This window comes from Chaetura pelagica, unplaced genomic scaffold (genome assembly GCF_000747805.2).
Source record: "Chaetura pelagica isolate M959 unplaced genomic scaffold, ChaPel_1.0 scaffold477, whole genome shotgun sequence".
In the NCBI taxonomy this organism is placed as follows: domain Eukaryota; kingdom Metazoa; phylum Chordata; class Aves; order Apodiformes; family Apodidae; genus Chaetura; species Chaetura pelagica.
In genome coordinates, this window is record NW_009953956.1 from 323,284 (window position 1) to 350,475 (window position 27,192).

The following is a 27,192-nucleotide window of genomic DNA, read 5'->3' on the forward strand; positions in this document are numbered from 1 at the left end:
GGGGGGGGGCCGGGCTGAAGGGTGAGGGTCCCAGGCTGAGGGCAGTTGGGCTGCCAGCGCAGCCCCCAGGGATGTTTTCAGCTGCCTCACAAGGCTCCTTCCAGCCCGGCGAGGAAGGGAATGCTATTGTCAGGGGCGGGAGCGCGGTAGGGAACGTGGTAATTATGATTAAGCTGTAATTGCCAGCAGTGTTTTGGTTGTCGGGCTGCAGCGCGGTGCGCTGCGCTGTGTTTACATAAAGAGTGTCCTCTGGAGCTGTTTTTCCGTTCGCTTCAAAGCGCTTAGCACGAACAGGCGTGACAGCTGCGGGTTTTGCGGTGTTTGAGCGTAAACATGCAGCTGTGAGGCTTGATTCTTGGGGTAGAAGTGCGTTTGGCTTTAATATTGGTGTTTCTGAGGGAACACTTTGACAAACCTTCGTGACGTTAGTAGGAATTATGTTTTACTTTTGGCCTATTTGAGTAATTTCAGGTTTCCTGGGGAGCTGACCTTACCAGCACTTTAGCTTGATAAATCGTGAAGTGGAGCTTTGCCTGGTGCAGGTGCTGGAATCAGAGCAATGTTCATGAGCACGTGCAGGAGAAAGTTCTAAGTGAACGCAGGACTCGGGCTCTGGTCTCTTAGCATTAAAAATAGCCCGTTGTAGAGCACGTCTGAGCATTTAACTTGCTGCCCTGGTGAGGCCACATCTGGAGAACTGTGTCCCCTTCTGGGCTCCCCGGTTCAAGAGAGACCTCAACTGCTGGAGAGAGTCCAGGGGAGGCAGCAAAGATTGTTGGGGGATTGGAGCATCTCCCTGCTGAGGAAAGGCTGAGAGACCTGAGACTGTTCAGCCTGGAGAGGAGAGGGCTGAGGGGAGACCTTCTTGATGCCTACAAGTATCCAAGGGTGGATGCAGGGAGGATGGAGCCAGACTCTGCTCAGCAGTGTCCAGGGACAGGACGAGGGGCAACAGGCACAAGCTGGAACATGGGAAGTGCCACTGACAGATGGAGAGAAACTTACTTACCATGAGGGTGACAGAGCCCTGGGACAGGCTGCCCAGGGGGGCTGTGGAGTCCCCTTCTCTGGAGATACTCAACTCCCCTGGATGTAGCCCTGGGTGATGTGGGTGTGCTCCAGGGGATCCTGCTTTAGCAGGGGAGTTGGACTGGCTCATCTCTAGAGTTCCCTTCCATCTCTGACAATCCCATGATTCCATGAAATTCAAGCCCGATTTCTCTTTGGAACCAGGGGGCGGTGTTGTTTCTTGGAGGCAATGAAGTGAAGAGCAGTGCTGTGGTGAAGTACTCCTCTGCCCCCCCGCAGGCAGCCTTTGCCCGTCTGCAGGAGAAAACCGACCTGAAGCTTCCACCTGCCAACTGGTTACGGGAGAGCGCCAAGCTGGGACCGGCAGGGGCCACCATTCTTGGCAACAACAAAAAAAGCAAACCGTTTTCAAGGTAAGTAACGGCAGGCTCTAGTCTTTTTCAGATCTATATGAATAACTCTAGGAGTGAACTTGGATCCTATGTAATTCAGAGTACAGACTTTACCATAGCAACTAGCTAATGCTTTTTCTTAACTATTTTCCCTCTACTTTTTAATCCTTAGTTCTTGGCTGTATGCTATATAACCTTGTCTTATTTGTAAGTTAATAATAATGCTGTTGATTATTATTATTTTTAAGTGCGTGTTGACACCTTACCTGAGATTGTCGAACTGACTGCTTGTTCTTCCCTGGTTGGCTGTTGTCAGTTGGCCAAAATCAAACTAGACTGGTTCAGCCAGCTGTTCTGCTTTTGATAACAGCTGAAAATAGAACAAATGTGGCTCCCCTTGGAAGTGGCAGAGCCCATGTCCCCTTCTGGGCTCCCCGGTTCAAGAGAGACCTCAACTGCTGGAGAGAGTCCAGGGGAGGCAGCAAAGATTGTTGGGGGATTGGAGCATCTCCCTGCTGAGGAAAGGCTGAGAGACCTGAGACTGTTCAGCCTGGAGAGGAGAGGGCTGAGGGGAGACCTTCTTGATGCCTACAAGTATCCAAGGGTGGATGCAGGGAGGATGGAGCCAGACTCTGCTCAGCAGTGTCCAGGGACAGGACGAGGGGCAACAGGCACAAGCTGGAACATGGGAAGTGCCACTGACAGATGGAGAGAAACTTACTTACCATGAGGGTGACAGAGCCCTGGGACAGGCTGCCCAGGGGGGCTGTGGAGTCCCCTTCTCTGGCAATATTCAAGACCCCCTGGATGCAGCCCTGGGTGATGTGGATGTGCTCCAGGGGATCCTGCTTTAGCAGGGGAGTTGGACTGGCTCATCTCTAGAGTTCCCTTCCATCTCTGACAATCCCATGATTCCATGAAATTCAAGCCCGATTTCTCTTTGGAACCAGGGGGCGGTGTTGTTTCTTGGAGGCAATGAAGTGAAGAGCAGTGCTGTGGTGAAGTACTCCTCTGCCCCCCCGCAGGCAGCCTTTGCCCGTCTGCAGGAGAAAACCGACCTGAAGCTTCCACCTGCCAACTGGTTACGGGAGAGCGCCAAGCTGGGACCGGCAGGGACCACCATTCTTGGCAACAACAAAAAAAGCAAACCGTTTTCAAGGTAAGTAACGGCAGGCTCTAGTCTTTTTCAGATCTATATGAATAACTCTAGGAGTGAACTTGGATCCTATGTAATTCAGAGTACAGACTTTACCATAGCAACTAGCTAATGCTTTTTCTTAACTATTTTCCCTCTACTTTTTAATCCTTAGTTCTTGGCTGTATGCTATATAACCTTGTCTTGTTTGTAAGTTAATAATAATGCTGTTGATTATTATTATTTTTAAGTGCGTGTTGACACCTTACCTGAGATTGTCGAACTGACTGCTTGTTCTTCCCTGGTTGGCTGTTGTCAGTTGGCCAAAATCAAACTAGACTGGTTCAGCCAGCTGTTCTGCTTTTGATAACAGCTGAAAATAGAACAAATGTGGCTCCCCTTGGAAGTGGCAGAGCCCATTTATAGCTGGACCTGGCTAACGAAAGGCAAAATAAATGTAATAGTCATGTCAAGAGTGAGCACAGAAGGTGGAGTAAGGGGCAAAACCAAACAGCAGTGTTACATTTCAGCATGGATGTTTGTGAAATAGTTGGATGTGTTGAGTTCAGTGTGTTTATAAAAAACAGGTTTAAATCCTGTATTGAGCAAGCACATTCACACCAAGTCAACTAGTTAGTGAAACGTAACAATTTGTGGAGGGCCTGGGCTTAAGTCCTCCTAATCTGTTTTAGGAGGTAATTTCTTGAGCAGAATAACATGTTTCTCAGTGTTTTATGAATGTTTACTGTTTATTTTAGATACTATGTTTGTCAAATAGAGGTTGGCAGTTTTTATCTCTCCATCTGTAGAGTCAGTATTTAAGAGATAATCCCAAGTGTAACTTCAGACACTTGCATATCATGTATTTGTTGGGTGCATTAGAAAGGGTGTGGTTAGTCGGTCAAGAGAGGTTCTCCTCCCCCTCTATTCTGCATTGGTGAGGCCACATCTGGAGTATTGTGTCCAGTTCTGGGCCCCTCAGTTCAAAAAGGACAGGGAACTGCTCGAAAGAGTCCAGCGCAGAGCTACGAAGATGATTAAGGGAGTGGAACATCTCCCTTATGAGGAAAGGCTGAGGGAGCTGGGTCTCTTGAGCTTGGAGAAAAGGAGACTGAGGGGTGACCTCATCAATGTTTACAAATATGTAAGGGGTGAGTGTCAGGGGGACGGAGTTAGGCTTTTTTCAGTGATGACCAGTGATAGGACAAGAGGTAATGGGTGTAAATTGGAGCATAGGAGGTTCAAGGTGAATATCCGAAAAAATTTTTTTTACTTAAGAGTGACAGAGCACTGGAACAGACTGCCCAGGGAGGTTGTGGAGTCTCCCTCACTGGAGACATTCAAAACCCACCTGGATGAGTTCCTGTGTGATGTACTCTAGGTGACCCTGCTCTGGCAGGGGGGTTGGACCAGATGATCTCTCGAGGTCCCTTCCAGCCCCTAAGATTCTATGATTCTATGATTCTATGATTATAGTAACATCTAGTTTAACTTGAAAGAATGTTCTGTACATTGAAATACTCTTAATTTAATAGCTTGTAATTTAAAGATGCCTTAATGAGACGAGATGAAGCTATAAGGATGTGTTTGTGAAAACATGTAGGTAAGTTTTAGGAAACAAGGTAATAAGTAGTGAAATGAAATGACAGCTGGTAAGATGAAAGAATTTCATGTGCTTAATTCCTTAAAGAGAAACTCTTTGAAAAACTGTTCTTTTTAGATTAAAAAAAAATATATTTTTAAAAAAAATTTTCCCATAGCTGTCTTAAGAAAAAATATAAATAGTTTTAATTTTTTTGATTTCAACAAAATTTAAAATACATTTTATAACATCTTTAAATTGGATCTGAGCACTTCCACCAATGTCTTTGGAATACTTGTGCAATGTCAAAGTGATTTTGTTAATTAACTTCGGATTGTTGTTCCATGTGGTAATGTTTAGTTAGATTTTTCTTTTGAGGAAGAAAATGTTTGCAAAGTTTTAATAAGGCTTGGAGAAAAGAGAGATCTCTCTTCACTGTCACACTGTGTTTGTCTGAACTTGTAATCTTTTCTGAATAGCTTTGGGATGGCATATGATTTCATCGACTCAGTTGGAAATGATGTTGATGTTGTGTCTGATTCAGAGGTATGTTCAAGTTTCTAAGTTCTATTATTCAAACTTAAGTTGTGTAAATGTTATTTTAAGATACTGTCCTGGCTCTTGTCATCTTTGTGTCCCTTGAGGAAAAGTGAAGATCCCCTAGTGAAACACGGAGATCACCTAACTTTTGCTTTGACACTTGAGGGAGTTGTTATCACTGAATAACAAATGTAGAGATAAAATTGTATTTCCTGTGGATTTCTACAAATATTCCTCAGGTAAAATATGTTGTTTGGTGAATACAGCACATCACTCTTGCAATGTAGTTGTTTTCTGTGTTGGAAATTGATTATTTTTATGCAAATGATTATTCTGAAGATTAGTTTTTTCCTATTCTTATCTAGAAGAGAGAGCCCCACTGCAATCTTCTGCTTTCCTCTGATTTTTTGCCAGCTATTTTGGTGCTGGTAACAGCTGTAGAATTCTGATGAGGCTATTCAGAAGAGGAGACATACATTTACTGTCTGTGTGTCAGATTTTTCTATTCAGACTTAGCTCTCTGTCCAGATTCCTCTAGATACCTGACAAAGTGTTGCTGTTCCTGTGGTGAAGATAAAGCTTTTAAAATCGAAACTATCCACGTGCATTTTTTGGTCGCTTTTGATGATACCTGGTTGTGATCATCCAAGGAGAGAAGATGTTTAAACCATGTCTGTGGTTTATAGTGGCTGCTTGGTCTCTTTATCACTGCAATTCCAGATCTCCCCTCCCTCAACAAACACAACTTCTTGTGGAATGGCCCTCTTAGAACCACTGGCACAAAAGGTTTTATTGGCCTGCCTGTGCCTCTCCAATGTTGGCAGTGTATTCTTTGCTGACAATTGTCTTACAATGCCATGTAATTCTGTGGAATGTAATCTCTGTTCTCTTCACTCCTGCAAGAATATCAAGAAGCTTTTGAAGATCCCTTACAGCAAGTCACACGTCAGCATGGCAGTGCATCGCATCGGGCGGACGCTTTTGTTAGATGAGCTGGATATTCAAGAACTCTTCATGAGATCATCTCAGGTTAATAATTTGTTGTCTGTTAAGTGTGTCATATGATCCAAATGATTTAGTTCAAGAATAGTATAGCAAACAATAGTGTATCAAAATCTCCTGAGAATCATGTGAGTAGAAAAGGTGCTGTGTGCTGCAGCAACAACTGTATCTGATGTCCTATATTTATGGTATGTAGGATTAAAATTCCATGTCCCACTTTCCTGTAATTACTTCAGTATTGCTATACTATTTTATTATTGATAAATATTTGTTACTGTATAACCTCTTGCCATATATCTGAGTTTCTAATGAAGTAACTTTTCAGCAAGATCATTGTTTTTCTAGAAGATAGCTTTTCAGTAAATGACTAGTTCAAGACTTCAGCTGTGAAGGGCCATGAAGATGATCAAAGGGCTGGAGCAGCTTTGTTATGAGGACAGGCTGCAAGAGTTGGGGTTGTTCAGCCTGAGAAGAAAAGGCTCCAGGGAAACCTGAGAGCACCTTCCAGTGCCTGAAGGGGCTCCAGGAAGGCTGGGGAGGGGCTTTTCACCAGAGAGGGCAGAATGATAGGACATGGGGTAATGGTTTTAAACTGAAAGAGGGGAGATTTAGGTTAGACATCAGGCAGTTCTTCACTATGAGGGTAGGAAGATGCTGGAATAGGTTGCCCAGGGAGGTTGTGGAAGCCCCTTCCCTGCAGGTGTTCAAGGCCAGGTTGGATGAGGCTTGTGCAGCCTGGTCTGGTGGGAGGTGTCCCTGCTCATGGCAGGGAGGTTGGAACCTGATGGTCTTTAAGGTCCCTTCCAACCTTCACCATTCTCTGACTCTAAGTAACTTTCTGCGTTTCTTTTGTTGTTGTGGATGAGAATTTGTAAGTTAATAAGGCACTTGGTTTACTTTGGAGATGCTTCTTGATATTAATTTCATATTTATGATACTGCCTAGACAGGGGACTGGACATGGCTGAAAGAGTTTTATCAAAGGCTGATTGATCAGAAGTGGCAACGAAAAAAGAAGAGTAAAGAACATTGGTACCAGAAGGCTATACTTTCTAAATTTTTGTATTACAGGTAACCTTATATCTGCATGAATCTTGAATTATGCACTAGTTACTTTTACCTGATTTTTGGTCTTTGAAGTAAATGTCAAAATTCCATTATAGTCTGTCTTATACAGAGAAAATTGAGGGTTGAGATCAGGAAATGGTTAAATTTTTTAACAGAAGTTCCAGTATTTTAAAGTAAAATTAAAATATGAAAGAATAAAATAAACACTATGACTTAATTAACTGCCTTTCTTAGTATTTCTGGGTTAGAGCAATGAACAATTTCAAATCCATGAGGTAAATTGTGACATCTGTAATTTTGTAAGAGTTTGATTAATGAAAAGCTGGTCAATAGAGCAGTCCTTTAGTTCTTTTAGCAAAGTCATTCTTTGAGAACAGTGCATCAAATAAAACAGTCCTAAAATAGATCTGTTTGCATATTATTGACTGAAACGTTTCATGTTGTTTTGTCAGCATTAATGGTGATGGGGCTGCTCAGCCTGTTCCTTCCACTTCAAAACAGCACCAGGAGGGTTCTGTTTCAGGTGAGAGTGATGAAGCAGGAAGGGCCTCCTGGCCAGCTCCTTTTGAAATGCCTTCTTCCTTATCTGAAGATCCAGGTGCTTCTAACCAGGTTGGTGTATATCATGTTTTAAAGCACACCTTAGTTTTGGTAGAGCCATTTATATTGAAAGGTTTTCAAAGGTGCTGCTGCTGTGCTTTTTGCTGGAAAAAAATGAACAAAGGCATTAGGACTTGCCAGTACATGTGGTTTACTGCCTGCTAGTGTTTCAGAGCTCTAGATTTCAGAAATGATTTTATTTCTATCACAGTAATACCACATGCATCTTTAGCTGGGCATTTTTGAAAAACAAAACCTCTGGCTAGGAATAGTCATCATTGACTACCTGAAAGGAGGAAAATGTGATCTTCTGAAGATGTATATGGAAGCCTAACGTTTTTGACCTTTCTTTTTAAATCTGCCACTAAAATAAATCTGTTGTGGCCTTGAATTTATTAGGTGAAGAGGGAAATACAGATCTATTCAGGAAGTTTGCAAAACAGTTAAGCAACACTTACTTGTTATGAGGTTACACAAGTGGAAGAGAGATGTTTATAGTAATTAGGCAACAAATGTTGATTAGTATTAGGCTCTAATCCAGGCTTTCAGTTGATGGCAAAGCTTTTTTATACAAAACTGTTAATTCCGTTGTTTTTTTGAGAAATAGAATACAGGAATTGAGTTAATTTTTGAGGTCGAAAGATCTGTTGTGTTCAGTCTACATTAATAGAATAATGATGCTATAGTTATGCTTAGACAGCTGGTGTGCCAATAATCAGGTAACTTATGAAGGCTCTAACCTACATTATCCATAAAATAGTAACTGCTTGTGTTGTGGTGCAGTAATATTCTAAAGCGGAGAAATACTTCAGTACTTGAATGCTTTTAGAAAGTCTGCTTCTCTCTTCCACCTTCCTGGGGAACTGTTGCCAAGCACAGCAGACTGTCTGTCATAAAGAAGCTGTTGTGTTTTTTGTCCAGTGTAATTTTTTTGATTTATAAATAAAACATCAGGATAGAGGACTTAAGTTCTGGAGACTGATAATCTGGTGCTGATGCTGGGGTAATAAAGAGATTAATCAAAAACTTTCTGATATCTTTCCAAAGCCTATGACAACATTAAGTACAACATCTTGATGCTAGCTATAGAAAAGAAGCCTTCTAGTCACTGATGAGAGGCTTTCTGTAATTTAATACATATTTAAAGATGTTAGAGGTAAAGTTTTTTCCCTTCTATACTTTTGTTGTTCAGATTTATTTATTTTTTAGTAGCCTAACTTTACCTCAGCAGCAGAATCACTCCTTATCCTTGTGCTTTTCACAGGGCAGTGTGCCTCTTGAACCCTCATATGTAGTGGGGCATGTGGCCTCAGCCCCCAAAGAACAAAACCTGACTACTTTGTTCAATGACGGGGAGAACAGTCAGGTATGCTATATGTGAAACCTGAGCCCAAACACTCAACTCACAATGGAATCTACTAAAAATTTGGTTTAAATTGGAACCAAGAGAAAAAACTTCAGCCCCCTGTAGAAGTAGCTTTTGTGGCACCTGTGGTCTCAGTCTTTTGAGTTAATGTGAATGCCTAGCATAGTTCATCCTGTGCTGTCTTTTATTTGCTGCTTTTGCTTCTTGCTTTCTCATAATTCTGCAGAATGTCACGGAGAGCCTTTTTAATACCAGTGATTTTATAGAGCTTTTACTTTTTTCTTTTTTTTTCTCTTAATGGAGGGACTTAAGAATGATTTTGTTCGTAATATCCTGTGGACCTTTGAAGATATCCACATGTTAGTAGGATCAAATATGCCTATATTTGGAGGTGGCAGATACCCTGCTGTGAGCTTGCGTCTCAGGTGAGTTTTGAAGTTAATGGGACAAATATACCAGCCTTGACTGACTTGTTGCTCTGCTTCCTGGTTAGCTATCTGTGTTTGGTTTGATTAACTCTCAGGTTTTTTTTAAAATACAATTGGTTTTTAGAGCTAAATGGTGGTGGGATTGTAAAGTGCTGGAAAACAGAAACAGCCCCAGGGCCATGCCACTGCACTGGGATTTGAGATGATCTGCTGCTTTTTCTGACTGTGTAACTAAATCTGTATTTTAAACTACTGGTGATTTGCAGCCTTTTTTTACTTCAGTGTGAATGTTGAGTGTTAAAACACTTATGTTTATCTAGTCCTTCATTTCATTCCATTGCTGTTTTTACAAAAGAGGGCAATAATATTTCTCTTACTGAGATTCTACATTTCAATAACTGCTAGTTGTGCACTTCATTAAGTACTTAACACTTGTAACTATATTAGTTCTAAGTTCTTACTGTCTTACTGTTCACTAACAGTTGATCACTCGATTTTGGAAGGTCTGAGAGAAAGTTTGCACTATAATTAGCTGCAGCTGTTACTGCTATTCGTTTAAAACTTTCTAAGTTCTTGTTATCTTAGTAATAATGTGATATCTGAAGCTTGTTAAAGTTTCAGTATAAGAGTGGGCCAAAATGCAAAGTTGATGAGGGAATATGAATATATTCCATTGGAGAGATCAGTACATCTGTTTTGTTTGATAGAACTCCTTTTTTGCCTCCATGAAATATAGCAATTCATTAGCAATTAAAAAATTTGTAATAGTATCTATCCACTCTCAGGTGACTTATATCTAAACTCCATTTTAGATATACATGTTATTTTCTGAAAAGTAAAAAAAAACAACCAGAAAGAAGTAACTAACACTAGAAATGTTTGGTTTTAGGGATAACAACAAGCCAATAAATGTGCTAACAGGGATTGACTATTGGTTGGACAACTTAATATGCAATGTACCAGAGCTTGTGATGTGCTTTCATGTTAATGGAATTGTTCAGGTGAGTCTGGCTCTGTATGTTATGCCTAGTTCATCTGTCTTCAGTTTCTGAAATTGCTCCAGTTGTAACACATCTCTTACTCATCCTACTGTTCTGACAAAGATCCTGCATTGCAGAATGAGAAGTATCTACACAGCTTGCAAGAGTTATCCAAAAAATAGTGTTCTCTTTTTTTTTTCTCCCTTCCATGCATGCAAGATTTCTTCTTCCCCCAATACATGAAGGAAGGCAAAAAATAAAAAATGTGGCAGTAGAAATACACCAGCTTCTTGCATCTTAAAAATGTGTAGTGTTCCTTTCCCAAGAGAGATGCTTTTAAAGCTTCTGTTTGTATTTACTCTTTTACATTAGACCAGACAGACCAGCTGAGTTTCTGTTAGCAGCAGCTATATGCTACCCAGTCTGTGCTAGGTACTAGGCTGACCAGGTTTCATTGAAAGAATAGTTAGATGCTACACCTTCACCTTGTTTTTCCACCTTTTATTCTCCATCTACTTCACTATATTTGTAATAGAAATGGGTTCTCTTAAAAGCTTTCATTGACTGGTGTAATCAAGATGTGCTTGCTTTTAAAGAACATCATAAAAATTTAATTTATCATGACACTGTTTCATAATAGTAGTCTTTGTTTCTTTTAGCGGGTGATAGGCACACTGATGTACAGATTTTTGGGAGGGCAGGTGGCAAGAAAACTCTTCTCATATTGAGTTTTAATGTATATTTCTTGCAGAAATATGAAATGATCAAGACTGAAGATATTCCCAATTTGGAAAACTCTAATTTTTCTACCAAAGTGATAAAGGATATTGCTCAAAATATCTTATCTTTTCTGAAATCAAATTGTACCAAAGAAGGACATACTTACTGGTTATTTAAAGGTAAATAGATTTAGATCAGTTGGAAAATATGTATTTTAATGTCATCTTGATTAATCAAAGGTCTTGTTTTTCAGCAAGTGGGAGTGATATAGTAAAGCTCTATGACCTAACCACCTTGTGTGAAGAGACAGAAGACAAATACCAAAACCCTTTTACAATGCCAGTGGCAATTCTTCTATATAAGTGAGTTACTATCTTTTTTATTGTAGTACTTAGTTCTTGATGCAATTGTAGATGTTAAGAATACAGAGAAAATTACAATGAAATGAAACTGCATGAACTGAAAATGATATTTTACAAATAAGTGTGGTAGATCTGAGTCTCTCTAAACCAAAACAGACTTTCTTCTTTTCACCATTTCTTCATATAAAACACCACTCTCGCTGAATAAGTCTTCTAGATCTACCATAAAGCTTGGGAGATCTACATTTGCAGGAGTATTAGTTAAAGCTTTTTTCTTCTAACACAAGGAAATAATTCAGGGATTTACTATTTTATTCCACTTTCTTTTAGAGTTGCTTGCAATATGATGCTGAAGAAAAACCAGAATAAGAAACACTATGGCACTATCAGAACATTGCTCCTTAATTGCCTAAAGTTGTTGGACAACGGCAGGCATCCTCAAGTAAGAATTGTGTGTTTTGTGTGAATATAAGGGAAATGCTGCTGTCATAATACACCTGGTTATTTTGTGTGGTACTTCTTCCTCTGAAGGGAAAGAATTTAAATATTTATAAACTTAGAAATTGATTTATGTTTAAAGAAACTCTAGACTTTTTTTGTTATTAGTAGCCTTCACTGATCCTCACCACTGCATCATCTTCTGTCCTGTTCTAAAGAGGAGCTTGTCATTATGTTTGTTCTCTTGCTCTGCTTTCTGAAGAACCCTTTTGTGTTTGGAAGCAGTATGGACACTGAAGCAGATCTTGGATAGACCTCATAAATGTGAATATAAGAAAAAAACCACCGTGACAGTGACTGAATGTTGGGACAGGTCAACCAGAGTGGTTAAGGAGTCTCCATCCTTTGAGATACTCCAAGCCAGCCTGCATCTGGTCCTGAGCAACATGCTTTGAGCAAGGAGGTTGGGCTAGACAGTCTGCAGGGATCCCTTCTAACCTCACCTTTTCAGTGGTAGATGGGAAAGTCAGGAGAAGAACCTCAGACTCATGATCTCTTGTTTAGATCATCATCCATGGGTACCTTGAGATGTTCTGCATCTTCAGAAGCAGTAAGAAAAGTAATGAAAAGGAGGTGAAGCTGTATTGACCTCCTTTCTTCCAGAGTCTTGGTTCTGATTCTTTTGTGTGTGTCTTAAGTAATACAGCTGCTAGATGTGGTAGCTTTTTTGTAGTTGCAGGAGATAACAGAGTGGGCTGCCTTCTCCTTGGGATTTTGTCCAGCTCTATTCACAATCTCTTCCTTGTCTTCAAATGAGACATGTATATGTTCAGAATGGTTTAACCAAAAAAAGTAAACTGGGATTAGTGCAGGAGGCTTGGAAGTTAATTAGGCAGGAGCTCATTATACAGGCTATGGTACAATGACATGGGAACATAACTGTTTTACTATTTGTAGGCAACACATTCTAAATTTCAAGAAGAAGTATTTTTACTGAAATGGAAATCTAATACAAAATATAACTTAATTTATGTGTAAGTGGGTTTTGGTTGAAAATTGATCCCAAAAATGTGATGAGAAAAATCCTGAGTTGTATTAATGGTTTGCAAGAGAGCACGTGGTGTATGGCAACTCAATAAGTATTTTGTAGATTGCTTCTAAAGTTGTGGAAAGCTCTGCAAATCCTATTAGAAGCTCTTAAAAATTAGGGTGGACCTCAAAATAGGTAAATGGCATGATCAAGAGCTTATTTATTTATTTATTTTTGATTTAAGAAAAAAACAAAGCTGCCTTGGGCTGTAGTGGCCTATATTCCCAATTTCATTTTTATGACCTCAATTGCAAACTAAGAAGTAAAGACCTTGTAAGGTGGGGGGTGAAAGCAAGTGTGAACAAAGCTGACTGCAGGGGCTGCAAGCACATACACACATAAGTGACAACATACTGTCTGCAGTGATTCAGTGCTTAAATATTGTTAAAAACTCAGTGCTCAAACATCAGAGTATATACACAGAGTGCATACACTCTCTCTTTACAGGTTATCAAATACCTACTTCCATGTGCTGTTTATTCCTTGTTCTAAGACAAATTGATGTTGCCTCTCAAAAGAAAAAAATAAGTTGAAAATAAGTCACTATTTTTCTTTCTCTTATTTAAAAAGATCATTGCTTCAGCAAACTACATGTTATCAGAGCTTTTTCAGTTGGATGAACCTAAAAAAGAAGACAGTACAGACTTCCCAATAAATGGAAATTCTGATGAAAGTTACAGTGAAGAAGAGGAAGAAATGCCAGACAGTGATGAAAATGGCTCTTTCAGTAACAGTTCTGATCCACCAGATGACAACAAAGCAGTGGCTATAATCAAATCTGTTGGAGAGTTGTCAGTACCAGAAAAATACAAGTCTGTCCATCGAATACGTGTAAGTTGTGGATTTTTTTAAGGGTTTTATTGAAAGCTTCAGTTGATGTAGTAAGGTTTGCTACTGAAACTCAGTTGTGTTAGTTTTGTCTTAGTCTAACATTGTTTCAGGTGAACTGAAGCGTGAGGCATTGAGGAAGGAAACTTTTCTGGAGCTGTTTTTAAAATCTTAGGTCTTTGAATTTTAGAGTGTAGCAGGTTTAATGCACATTTTCCTCTGCCTTGTACTTGGCCTTCATGGTTTGATTCTGCACAGCTGGCTACAGAAAACTTACTCCCCTCAATGCAACAGAGATTTTCAGCTGTGGCCATGTGGGAGAGCTGTAGCTAACCACAAGTTTATGTGGATACCTAGGCTGTCTCAGTATTGTTTTTCTGAAGCAACAGTAATTTTATTTATTTCATATCCACAGGGTTAGTCTTTGATTTCCCTCTTTGATTTGTCGTTGCAGGGTAACTGGTCAGAATACAGCAGTTTGATTTCTTTGAAATGTTGGTTGTTGCTGATTTTCACAGAGATGGAAGTCTTGTTCTGCACATGTGTGCCTGGTGTGTCTAAGGGGACACCTGGGTGCATAACCATAGTATTCCTGAAACTCCATTGACAGAACATTTGCTTCATAAGCAAATCAGCAGAGAGTTTAATGCTGCTTCCTTCATCGCACTTTCTGTGCATCATTATTGTAACAAAATAGATGAAAAACTGGGAAGATGAATGAAGAAGCTGATCATAGCATTGTGCTTCTCTTCTGATGTTTTACCCATCTTTCCTATTTAGGGGTATGACTGAAATGGCTCTCACTGGTCAAAAGCTAAGGCTTTTTTCTAACATCTATGCTGAGTAGCAAAGAAAACGATTTCCTAAAAAAATGTAACTCTCCTTGCTCTCAATTGCTAACACTTCCAGGTCCATCAGCCTAAAATGCAACTGGTAAAGGTGCAGAATACTCGGTTTTCTTTCTTTTTCCCCTTCTGCTCTACGTCAGAAGAAAACAAAATTGCCAACTCCCCAAAAAAACCCAAGGTGTTGGGTTGTTCAGAGGTAATGAGAGTGCAACTCTGATGTATAGGCTGAAGAAATTGAATCTGCTTATCTTCCTGGGCCTGCCATGCAGACCATCTGTAGATGCTTTTGTCATGGCTGTTAAGGAATAGGGTCATCTCATGTCTGGCCCTCTTTGCATTGTCAGGAGAGACCAAGTGTAGATGGCCAGGTATATGAATTACTTGGTGAGATAAAGGAAAGAAATACTGTGATGCTTCTTCATTAATAGTTCAGATGTTCTATTTATGTCAGTAATTGTGACATTTCATATGGATTATTCTCTTCCTTCTCCCTCAAGCCCAGCTGTACATTCCCTGTCTGCCATGGCACCGAGGAGCGCTGCAGGCTGGTGCTCAACTATGTCCTGGAGGTAAGTTTACTCTAATCATCTTCACCAATCCTTGGTGTCTTCTGTTTGCTAAATATGACTTTCAAGGTGAATTAATTTATTTCTTCTTCATACAGGGCTTGAAATCTGTTGACAGCAGCATTAAAAAAGAGGGTGACCTTCCTGCAGCTGACCCCAGCACACCAATCCCATTGAAATACGAAGATGAATCCACCAGTGGTGGTCCCGAGTGTCTGGAAAACCAGATGGCATTATTTTTAGACAAAAGTAAGTTGTATTGTTGTGCAAATAAGACCTTTTCCAGTGCTAAGAGGAACTGCTGCTACTTTATTTTGCTTGTCAAAACAGTGTACTTGTAAGTCACTAATTACACTATTACATAAGCAAAAGTAGTTTACTGAAAATGGGAGAACAGTCTGTTCCTTTTTAAATATGAAAAGAAGAGCTCATTTGGGATATTTTGCATATCAAAGCATCTTCTATTAGTAAGCACATAAAACTGTTGGGCCTTACTTAGATGTGGCTTGCAAATGATGGCTTAGTAGTTTGACTTATGTGTGGGGCACTGCAAGTTGTGTGGATTACTTTTAAATTGGCCTTCATTCTTACTTTGGTACTTCGAAGTTTGGAGAGAGAACTTCCACTTCCAGCAGGTTTTCTCCTATGTGATGCTTGCTGCTGGGCTACATGTAGGATGTTGATGGGGATTTTGTTTTCTTTCTCATAACTCCACAATTGTGTAAGGAAGCAGGAAATAGGGATGTTTTGGTTGCTCAAACTCCCCAAGTTTCAGACTCTGGAGTGCCATGAAATGGCATAGGAAAGATTTCCCTTCTGAGAGTAGTAGAGTTACCTGCAGGGTGAGAAGCAATCTAAGCATAACCCAGAAAGAAATCCGAGCCTTGCGTATTCTTACAACTCCTCATTCTTCTCTTTCTCCTTCTTTTCCCCTTTGAAAATCTCTTAAGTAATAAGGTAGTTCAGTTTTGCTTTATTCATTTAAGTGTCCTCACGTTTCCCTTCCAATTTTACAGTTTACTCGTGAATGTCAGTGACCTAGAGATCATAGAATCAGAGAATGGTGAAGGTTGGAAGGGACCTTAAAGATCATCAGGATTCAACCTCTCTGCTATGAGCAGGGACACCTCCCACCAGACCAGGTGTATGAGGACTTTTTAGTTTTTATCAAATATGTGACCACAGAATTTAATACCTCCATCAGAAAATGGCATTGTGTTGAGCTTGCATGTATTCTGCACAGTACTGTTCATGGGGACTGTGAGACTTAAGTGTTACCAAGGTCTACTGAGGAATTTTCCTCAGGTCAGGCCAGCTTAGTAAGAAGAGTGTGCTGATGGCAGCTCTCCTGTATGCAGGCCCTGCTTTGGCCTTGAGAGTTTGGTACTGATGACACTGCAGCTGCTTGTCAGCTGGCAAGAACAATGCCTGCATGTGAACTTTTTCTGTTTAGAAACAAGTGTTTCCTGGGGGTTGAGGGAGGTAAATACTGCACAGATCTTAAGAAAAAAAATACTTGATTTCTGGATCTGTGCTGGAGTTCTTCCTGAAGTAGCAAGTGCTTCTTGTTTAGGTCATCAGGATTTAATTCAACCTAGAGAAAAATAGTTTAAACATAAGGGAGAAACTTTTCCTTCTCCAGTATGAGGGTTTGTTTTCTGACGCAAATTATGTAGTTTCTCTGTGTCTTTTTACATACACATAGAAAGGGCAAGTGTTCTTTTTTAATTTCTACCTTGAAGATAACATCTTCTGAATAGTATGAGGTACAGCATGTATGGATTGTCTTGAACTGCATGATGTGTTACTGTCTTTCTCCTAGTGCAAACACATAGCTCTTCTAGAATTTACCGAAGAGTGAGCTTAGGAGTCAGGCCTTGTATGTTCTCCTTGGAAGCAAGAGACTCATTACTCTGCAAATCTTGTCAGGACAAAATTCTGTCCTTTGGCATACCTGAAGTCAGTGGCCTGTTCTTTCTGGTTCCATAACCAAAGAAGGAACATTCATGATACGCTGAGTGGGAAGGGCCAGGTTATCTAGTTCTTTCTGTACTGGGGTCTAGAGCCACAAATAGAAGCATTCTCACTTTGGGACTGTTGATGCAGAAACAGAGCATGTATATCTCCAGAATTTGGTGGAGACCATGACAAATTATGCCTGTGGATTTTTGGTGCTCTTCTGCTGCTACCTAAGGGAATAGTCTTGCTCACTGCACCTATGTTTCAAGAGCTGTTTAAAGCAGGAGAGGTTGGCTGCATCCTCACTGTATTTGCTGTTCTCTAGCATCGCACTACCGGGTGGAGTACATGGAAAAGTTCCAAGTGTCAGGTCCATTTTGCAGATGAAGAATGTAGTGGCAGACAGGTTGACATAACTACTTGTGCAGAGCTATAATAAGGCAATTTACATCCTGTCTGTCTGCTTGATGAAGTGGTGTCCAACCTCTGGCATATGTTCTGGAGAGGAGATTTACTGACGAGGTTCTGTTCATATTACAGTGGGCTCATTTCAGAAGGGTAAGCATTCCAGTCAGTCAGGAATGATTCCTGGATCATGGCAATATAAAATGAAGCTCCAGCTCATTCTGAAATCATCAAAAGCTTACTACGTCCTCTCTGATGCTGCCATGGTCCTGCAGAAATACGGGAGAGCCCTGCGGTACATCAAGCTGGCTTTGCAGTGCCATGGTAAGTTGCTGGGATGTATTTGTCACCTGTGCCATTACCTGTCTATATCTTTCATGCACAAGAGAAGTATTTGGTACCATGATTTATCTCAGTGTCAGGTAGTGACACATCTGATAACCATGTAAGTTAAACTGTCTAGCTCATTATTCCGGAGAGAGGTCTGCAGCAAGAATAACTCTCATCTCTGGCAGAAAGGTGCTCCTGTTTTGACAGAGTGGGGAACTTCAAGTGCACATTTGAAGCCTAAGAGCACTGAGGTTGGGGCAGTCAGTCCTGCTGCCAGGACCAAGATAGATATTTGGTGGTCTCAGTGCTATTGCTGCAAGCAGATGGTTTCTCCCTGGAAATGCCTGGTGATTCCAATTTCAATTTAAAAATACATATGAATATATATGAATTGGATACTCCTCTATAATGACTTACATCTTCAGGTATTACTGAGGAAAATGAAGGAAGTAAAATGGGTAATTCAGGATATACTACAAGAATGAGAATAACAAAACTGGAAAATGCCATTAGCTTAGTGCTGTAGCACTGCTATTTTGCTTCCACATTGGTAGGGCTTGGGGCAGGGAGGGAGGCTTACAAAGGAGGAAGTTTGGTCTTAACATAAAGCATAAACATGCTTATCAATAACTGAAAGTATTTTTCAGCTTTCAGTCTTCTAAAGCCTTGAGAATCAAGTTGAAACTGTACCTTTTGGAAATTAATTTTTCAGGCTATATCTCACTTGAGTTAATTTCTAGAAAGTCAGTTTCCCTTTAGTAAAATTTGAGATTAGTATTTGTAATTACCACATGCACTGCTCTTCCTGAACAACATAGTTGCACTTTTGCAGCTCCCAGCCACAGAGAGCAACTGTGACTTTAAAACGGGCTAGTTCTTTTCAGAAGAGCATGTGTTGGCTGCATACGGAGAATGTCTGACAAGTAATGTAAAAACAAATTATATTGTCTGTCTGTGTCAAGCCTTTTGTTATTTAATTCTTTTCTTTCTCCCTCACTCATCCTTGGGATTTTTTTTCCTGACAGATACCTACTGTTGTCTCTGTGCCAGCATGCTTCCTGAAGTATTAGTGTTTCTTTGCCAGTGTTTAACCCTTTGTGGAGATATCCAGTTAATGCTTGCTCAGAATGCAAACAACAGAGCAGCATATCTTGAAGAATACAATTACCAGACAAAAGAAGATCAGGAAATACTACACAGTCTTCATAGAGAATCCAGGTGTCAAGGTATGATACTGACACAAGATAACTGCTATAATTTAGTTCTGTGTCAGGCAGAAGTAATTTCATTGTGCTTCCTCAACACCATGTACTAGTGTCACTTCTGGAGCAGGGTTGATAACACTTCAGTTCTGCTTTCTTCAGAGAAAGCTTATTGTGCCTGTCAAATGTAAGGAGATGTTGTATGACATGCCTGAAGGTGTCAGTTAACGGTAATTGTTTAAGTAATGGGTAAATTGTGCTTATCTGTATAATAATTGTGGGTTTTTTCTGACATGAATCTTCTACTTTGTCTAGAGGAGAGTGCCCAAAATGATGGTCAGTGCAGGTTTCAGTTTGTCTGTTTGACATGCAGGCTTTGCTTTTTTTTTTTTCTAGTGTTTGCCTGGGCTACTGACTTGTCTACAGACTTGGAATGCCAACTTTCTGTCAGCTGTAAATGTTACGAAGCAGCTTATGAAATTTTACTTTTCAGTAATTTAAAAAACCAAAATCCAGAGCAGCATATCCAGGTACTAAAGAGGATGGGGAATATCAGGAATGAGATTGGAGTGTTTTACATGAACCAGGCTGCTGCTGTGCAGACTGAGAGAGTGGGCAAGTATTTATTTTCTTCACTTCTTATGTTGCATGGAGCTGTACTGATCATGTTCACTAATAGTGCAAGAAATGTTGAGTATTATTATAAAGAAGATATTTAAAGAACTTTGTGGTAAATACTTTTCTGTAGTGGATGCTGTGTAACTTTATTGTCTGTATCATTGTCTACATTACTGTGGCTTGTACAGTGAACTTAACTGAGCCTAAACTGAAGAATGGAATCTGTAGCTTTGGAGAAATTCTTTGAAAGTTTGCTGAGTGCCCTCAAAAAACATGATGGAAACTTTAAACCAACTCTGCTATAAAAGGGAGGGCATGTTGCATTCTTGATGTGTTTGGTTTAGCCCAGCAGGAACAAGTGAAAGCTTAATTTAAGCATATGAATAATTTCAGTGAGGTCAGCCTATGAGTTTTTTGGTAAATAAATCTTTTGAAGCTTTGCTGCTTGTTCATTTTTGGTGGGGTTGGGTTTGGTGGTTTTTTTTAGGAGATGGAGGTTACCTAAACTTCTTTGAGGATAAGGTGTTTGTTTGTGTGTTGTGGTTTTTTTTTGTTCTGGAAAGCAAAACCAATAATGTCTTGTCTACAAATATATATAAGTAGTATATAAGCTACAACAAATTAGATGCTAGTGGTTCAGTGTAAACAGTTCCAGTCTCCCAAACACCAGCTGTTTTCTGTGACCTTTGTCCAATTAACAGTTGAAGGATTTTGGGCTGGACATCTAATTTTGCAATTTTTCATAATCTGTGGTTTTGCAGAACTGTTTAGCTGAAGTCAGAGCTCAAACACTGAATTTTACTTGTCTGTGAAAAGTCACTTTTTACTTATTTCATACTGTTATCTTATAGAAATAATGGCAATATCCCTTAATGTAAGAAAAAAAAGGTGATTTATCTTGTTAATTTTCCCTATTTTTTTGTCATGTTATCACAATTCTTTTGAAAGTATAGTATATGCAATGGTGCACTTCAAATATTAAGATTTTCATGTTTGAGGTGGTTTTTTTAAGAGTATTTTCCATTAATTGGATAAATAGGCATACTTCAGAATAACTTACCACCTGTAAATTCTGAAAGGTCATTAAGGAGCATAAGATGATGATGGAAATGTTGGTTAATTATCTTTCAATGACTTGACTGAGATGGTTAAGTGTTGTGTTTTACCCTAGTGAGTAAAACTGTCTCGACAACAGAGCAGCAGCTCTGGAAGAAAAGCTTCTCTTGCTTTGAAGAAGGAATTCAGAATTTTGAGTCAATTGATGATGCAACCAATGCTGCTCTCCTGCTGTGCAACACGGGAAGACTGATGCGAATTTGTGCCCAAGCACATTGTGCAGCTGAAGGGGACTTCAAAAGAGAGTTTTCCCCAGAAGAGGCCCTTTATTACAATAAGGTAACTTCATGCTGGTTTTAGAATGGTCCTTCGCCATATTTGTAAATATCTGTAAGCGTAGATGTGATAACTTGGGGGCCTACAGGAAAGCGGAGGAGGGACTGTTGACAAGGGTTTGTCAAAAGTGATGGGATGATGGGGTGATGGAATGAGGAGTAATGAATTTAAGCTGGAAGAGGGCGAGATACAGGTTGGACGTTAGGAAGAAATTCTTCACTGTGTGGGTGGTGAGAGCCTGGCCCAGGTTGCCCAGAGAAGCTGTGGCTGCCCCATCCCTGGCAGTGTTGAAGGGCAGGTTGGATGGGGCTTGGAGCAACCTGGGCTGGTGTGAAGTGTCCCTGCCCATGCAGGGGCGTTGGAATTAGATGGTATTTAAGGTCCCTTCCCACCCAAACCAGTCTAATTGTGTGATTCTCCTAATCCTTGCTGTATGTTTCAGTATTCAGGCTTCAGGTTGTTTGGTGAGGTTTGATTGCATTGCTCTGACAGATGAAGTGCTGTGATATTTGACTCTGTTTCACAGACTGCAGTGCTGCACACAGGGGAGATAGAAATGTGTGGCCAGGATTAAAGTTGTGACCAAAATGAGTGTAAGGAAAATACTGAGGAAGCCTCAGACAGATGATGTTGGCATGCTTCCTTGAGAATGAGTAAAGCAGTAACCATGTTATGTGTGTTATTTTATAATCTGTAGGCTATTGACTACTACCTGAAGGCATTAAGGTCACTAGGTAAGAGAGATGTGCATCCAGCTGTTTGGGACTCAGTCAACTGGGAGCTCTCTACTACATACTTCACTATGGCAACTCTACAACAGGATTATGCTCCACTGTCTCGAAAGGCTCAGGAACAGGTAATCAGGAGCATTTGGGACAACATCTGGCAATATAAGCTGTTGTTTTCCTGAAAAATTAAACACTGAGCAAAACAGTAGTGGAATAACTTGTAAATCTTCATTAGATTGAAGAGCTTTTGTGAAGTCGATCTTGCAAACCATAAAATGTTTAGTCACTTGCAGTATAAGGTTTTGCTTAATGAAAAGATTGTGCCACAAATGGAGATTTAACCCTGACACTTGCACATCGTGGTGCTCTGATTTCAAAGTGAGCACACTTCATCCTTCTGTTCTGTTTTGTAGATAGAGAAAGAAGTTAGTGAAGCCATGATGAAGTCCTTGAAATACTGTGATGTTGATACAGTGTCTGCCCGACAGCCCCTCTGCCAGTACCGGGCTGCAACCATCCACCACAGACTGGCTTCCATGTACCACAGCTGCTTGAGAAACCAGGTATTAGCACAGACAGTTGTGGTCTCCTCTGTAGGTTCCATGCCTAACGTGTCCAGTGTGTGTGGAGGTTGGTGTTCATCCTTCTGCCTGTACTTCAGATATATTTATTATTTAACCAAAGAAACGTGAGCTGGTTTATTTGCAAATCATTGTGAAATACAACGTTACTTTTAAGAACAGTCTGTCCTTTATTCAGTGTATTGAGCTTTATGGTTCTCTCTAGTCTAAGTAGTTCCATGCACTCATAACAGAAGCCACTGATGATGTGTTTCCTTTGATTTGGTTTTGCTTCCTGGCCACTCTTCTGGTACTTAAGCAGACAGCCTTCTGCTGGAACATTACTGTAGGATTTAATAAAGTCTTAGTGTAGACTTATATCTTGCTTTCTGAATATTTTTTTTTTTCAAATTACTATTATTTGATTAACTTAGTTGTGCTACCTGTGACTTGGTTAGCATTAGCTATGAAGTTACAAGAGCTTCAAAGATGGCAGGCTGGTGATAGATGTTAGAAATGTGCAGCCATTTAGAAGAAGCATTATGAGATGAGCTGGAGAGTGACTGTTGGTACCTGGTGTGGTCCACAAGCAGTGTTTTCCAGTGGTTAGTTACCTCCTGAACAAATTGCCTGGCATTCACTGTGTACCCTGTTTTGAGTGCAGGTTGGTGATGAGCATTTGAGGAAGCAGCACCGGATTCTTGCTGATCTCCATTACAGCAAAGCAGTTCGGCTCTTCCAGCTCCTGAGGGATGCACCCTGTGAGCTCCTTCGTGTGCAGCTGGAAAGAGTCACCCTGTGAGCTCCTTCGGGTGCAGCTGGAAAGACTGGCCTTTGCAGAATTCCAGATGGCCAGTAAGTCTCACTCTTGTCTGAATACAACAGCTTTCCAAACTGCCATTACCTAATTCATGTCACTTTTGGGTAACTTTGTATACGAGAGTAGGAGTAACCTGATCCTCAAAATAAAATTCTCTTCAAAAGAGAAAACATTCTTATCTCACTAGTTTTCAGTTGACTAGGACAGTACTTGCTTTTTTTCTTGAGAACTCTTGAAATCTTTGAATGGAAGAAGTGCAAGCCTTAATATGAGCAGTTTGGGTCCTTCATTTTTACTTCTTGTTGGTCTTTTTTTTTCAGGTCAAAACAGCAGTGCTGGGAAATTAAAGACTTTGTGTGGGGCCCTAGATATAATGGTGAAAACCAAGGGTGCTTTCCAGCTCATCAGAAAAGAGCTTGTGACTGAAAGGGAACAGGTAAATGAAAGTCAAGTGGTCTGATGATCTGCTCCCTTGTATCTCTTGCACTTGCATAAAATTGGCAATTAACATACTGCTTGGCTATTTCTCAGTACATTTTTCTTAAATATTGTGGAGAGTTTGAACTTCCTGCATGCCTTTATATACAAGTGGATCAAACAATCACTATAGAACAAACCTTTTATCTGGAGATGGATTAAAACATTTTTGTATATGGATCTGACTGACTGGGGTTCTATCTTCTTTGAGAACTTGAGAATGTCTGTGCAATATAAATGGGAATTCTCTATGTAGTATATTTAATATTGAAATATTAGAACACAGAAGGTTATCTGCAGCCAGTGTTAAAGTCCTACTGCCTCAAGAAAAAATTACATGCAGTATATGTTGGTGTGTTCATCCCTTCCTGACAATCTGAGCAATAGATTGAGTAATCAAGGCTGCATTTTCCTGATCTTTTTATAACAAAATACTCCACTTGTATGGACAGCATAGGCAGTCAACATAACTAGCATGCAGTGTGGATGTGTGCACATAGGAGGCAGCATAAAGAGGGTGTTGCAGCAATTGTGGTGTTGGTACCACCCCTGTAATGAGTAAGCTGACCTGCCAGTGTGGCTCTCTGACTCAACTGAAGTGCATTTCACTGGTGGAGCTGAGTGCAATGTTTTCTGGTTTCTCTTCTTGCAGATAAGCAAGGATAAAAGTACTGCTGAGAGTATGTCACCTAATGATTCCTCTGCTGGCCTTAACAAAGAAGAAGTATTGAAACTGCTTAGTATTTTTGAGGCCAGAATGTCATTCCTTCTCCTTCAGTCCATTAAGTTATTAACTTCAACCAAAAGAAAAATTGGGTAAGCTGAACCCTGATTGTGTGTAGATGTGATTCTTGTCCATAAATCCATACAAACATGCAAGAAGGTGTGATATTTATTCCTTCACAGAAGTGAGTGTTCTGTGTGGAGAAGGAGCAGAGATACACCTTGACCTTCTAAACATTGCATGTTTTCTGTGGTTTTGTGTGTAACTGAGGGAATAACCAAGATACATCTTTAATGAATGTCTAGGTAGCTTTTTTCTCACCCCCTTCCTGACAGCAAGGACAGAGAAGTCAGACTTGAATGGCTGGATTCAGATAGGAAAAGAAGTTTGTAATCAGTCTGAAGTGCATGGTTCAGTTAGGAATCACTGATGCTGTATCATGCTCTGTGATACCTACCTAACTTACCCTTTAGAGGAGAGAAATCTTTTGTCCTTCATAGATATACATTCACACACAAAGTAGTTTAGCTTGGACTGCCATAATTTTGCTGGCATACTGTCTCATTGCTCAGGGAATGAGGTATCTGTGCATGGTGTCTTTTCTCTCAACTGACATCAGTTGTGATCTGTGACAGCACTCAGAGTTGGTGGATCCTTTGATCTTCCTTGATAAAATACATTAGAGACAGCATAGTTTAGCAAGCAGAATACTTCAGAATAAATGTAGGCACATCAGTAATGCTGTAAATAGAGAGGGATGTATATGGGGAGGAAGATGCTCATTGGTATAAAAGATTTTTCTGATGGACAGCAGTAAGGAAACAATCCGTTTTGCCAATGGGTTGCAGAACAAATGGAGCTGCTTCTTGTGTTGACCTTGAAGTGTTGTTGGGATTAGGTGTGGCAGGGTAATTTCTTGCATCACTGTTGCTTCTGTTGGTTAGATTTGAATATTACGTTGTTGTGTTTGGGATTCAGATAATAACCTTTTATTCTCTCTGCAGCAAATGTATTGATTGCAGAACCTACAGCAGCACACTTCTGTTTCTAGTGTTACATAAAGCTACTCTAAGAAAAGGTGGCATTAGTTCTAGAGAATTCCTTTATTGTTGGAAATTGTGTTAATAGTTTTTCAGATTGAAGCGCTGCTGATGCAAGTGCTATTTCGATAAAAGTAAACTGTGAAATGAATTCATTCTGCACAGTGAGTTGTCTGAAGTATGGAAAGAAGCCTGTGTGCTCTCTTAGCAGTGGTTTAGGTGCAGCGCTGGGTGCTTTCACTCTGAAAAATAGCTTCCACAAGGTGGCGATCTGAATATGTGACATGCAGAGGTTGAAGTACAATTCATATGTAACCAAGTGGATTTCCTGAGTAACGGAGTAATGGTTTTAATTCTGTTATCTCTTAATATGGGTAAGTGTAGTAAAAAAAAATAACTCTTGGTTTAAACAATGGTGGATTGAGTCTGAGCTTAAAACTGCCTTTTGCTTAAGCTTTCTAGTGCCTTGTGCATGTCCTGTGCACAATTACTCAGTGCTGCTGTGCAGGAAGAAGTGAGGTCTGCCTTCTGCTTTAGTAACAGGCTGAAAAGGGAGGAACTTGGAGCTCACAAATGCTGTTTCGGGGTCTCAGATGCACTTTGGCAGAGAACAGGAAATAGTGAAGCTTGGAGATGAGCAATAAAACTGGATGAAATCAGAGTTTTACCCTCTGAAAGTTAAATGCATATCTAGAACTGACCTTTGGCTGTGTAAATCAGAGCAAAGTAGTAACTGAAAGTAGTACTTTATTCTGGGAATTCTTGTAACTGATCTTGGGAATACCTTCCATTTCAGTGGCTTTTTCAGTGGCTACCTGTTCACTGTGTAATAAATAAACCTGTGTGATTTCTGCAAAGTGTTATGAGTTTAATTTGCTTGACTATTTCTTGGTAATTCCCAGAGCATTTGCAATTAGTCTGCTACTTGCACACATACCCACTTGATTTATAATATCAATGGCAGCATTTTTGTTTTTCCTAGTTTGGGTCAGTTATTTATTAGTCTTGGACATGAAAGGTAGCAGAGGAGGGTGGCAAAGAGAAAGGGCTGACAGCATGGAAGCAGAAAACCAGCATGTGTGTGATCAAAAATATTTGTCAAGTGGAGAAAACTGGAAGGAGCTGAGCCTGCAGACTGGGAAAAGAGGATCACCTCTTGTGCAGAGGAACTGGGCATGGGAAGCAGCTTTGATATGTGGACCCTGAGAGAATGAGGCCAGCTCATGGGCTTCAGGCTTAAAGGGGATGACAGTGATGCCTGGGTGGTTTAGAGGGGAGAGCTAACAGCAGGTAATAGCATGGGAGCCAACATGGGAGTCTTCCCAGGGCTCAGATGTCTGTTTGCCATGCTCAGGTCAGACTCTGACTTAGAACTTTGGCTTGGAGACCTGGATTTAGAGGGTTTACGATGTGACTTGGGATGATGAGTTAATAAAATGGCCAGAGTGGAGCTGAATAAAAAGTGGCAACACTTTATTCCTCCTGCAGTATAAACAGAGGCTGTGCCTGCAGTCAGATGGGACATGGGAGATAAGAGACCAAAAGCAGGACATGAACCATGTGGTTTCACAGGGTTCGTCACCAATGTTGTTGGTTAATAACTGGTTTCGTAATTTGCAGAGTTCAATATTGTGGTCAGGTTAATAGCTTCTATCATCTGTTTTCTTTTTAGGGGTGTTAACGAGGAAGAGGGTGTTCTTAAAACCAACAAGCAAGTTTACTCCCTGCTGCTGCGTGCAACTGCTAACAAAAGCCTGACGCTGCTGGAACGAACTGAGGTCATCTCAAATTTACTGGACCAGCTGGCCCAAAATCCTGAGGCCAGCAGTGGAGGAAGCCAGTGACTGAGATTCTGCAAAACAGCAGAAAGTGCCTTGCTGTGCATGGGATCAGGGTTTTTTTCCCCATGTGATCATTGTATTTATTGCAGGTGATAATATCACCGAGGTCGTTACGTTGTGCAT

General features: G+C 40.4%; 1 protein-coding gene across 1 annotated transcript; it reads left to right on the plus strand.

The window, feature by feature from the left end:
- The first annotated feature begins 2,377 nt into the window (after window positions 1-2,377).
- EDRF1 (erythroid differentiation regulatory factor 1) lies at window positions 2,378-27,072 on the plus strand. The gene is made up of 25 exons (XM_010001873.1): window positions 2,378-2,580; window positions 4,618-4,684; window positions 5,582-5,707; window positions 6,626-6,750; window positions 7,200-7,359; window positions 8,612-8,713; window positions 9,017-9,138; window positions 10,031-10,142; window positions 10,873-11,020; window positions 11,095-11,203; window positions 11,534-11,645; window positions 13,302-13,562; window positions 14,905-14,976; window positions 15,072-15,222; window positions 17,473-17,661; window positions 18,693-18,893; window positions 19,266-19,484; window positions 20,659-20,882; window positions 21,577-21,735; window positions 22,021-22,170; window positions 22,832-22,921; window positions 22,959-23,022; window positions 23,308-23,423; window positions 24,117-24,280; window positions 26,901-27,072. The coding sequence occupies exons 2-25, from the start codon at window positions 4,625-4,627 to the stop codon at window positions 27,070-27,072; spliced, it is 3,408 nt and encodes a 1,135-aa protein (XP_010000175.1). The 5' UTR covers window positions 2,378-2,580; window positions 4,618-4,624.
- Window positions 27,073-27,192: the final 120 nt, after the last annotated feature.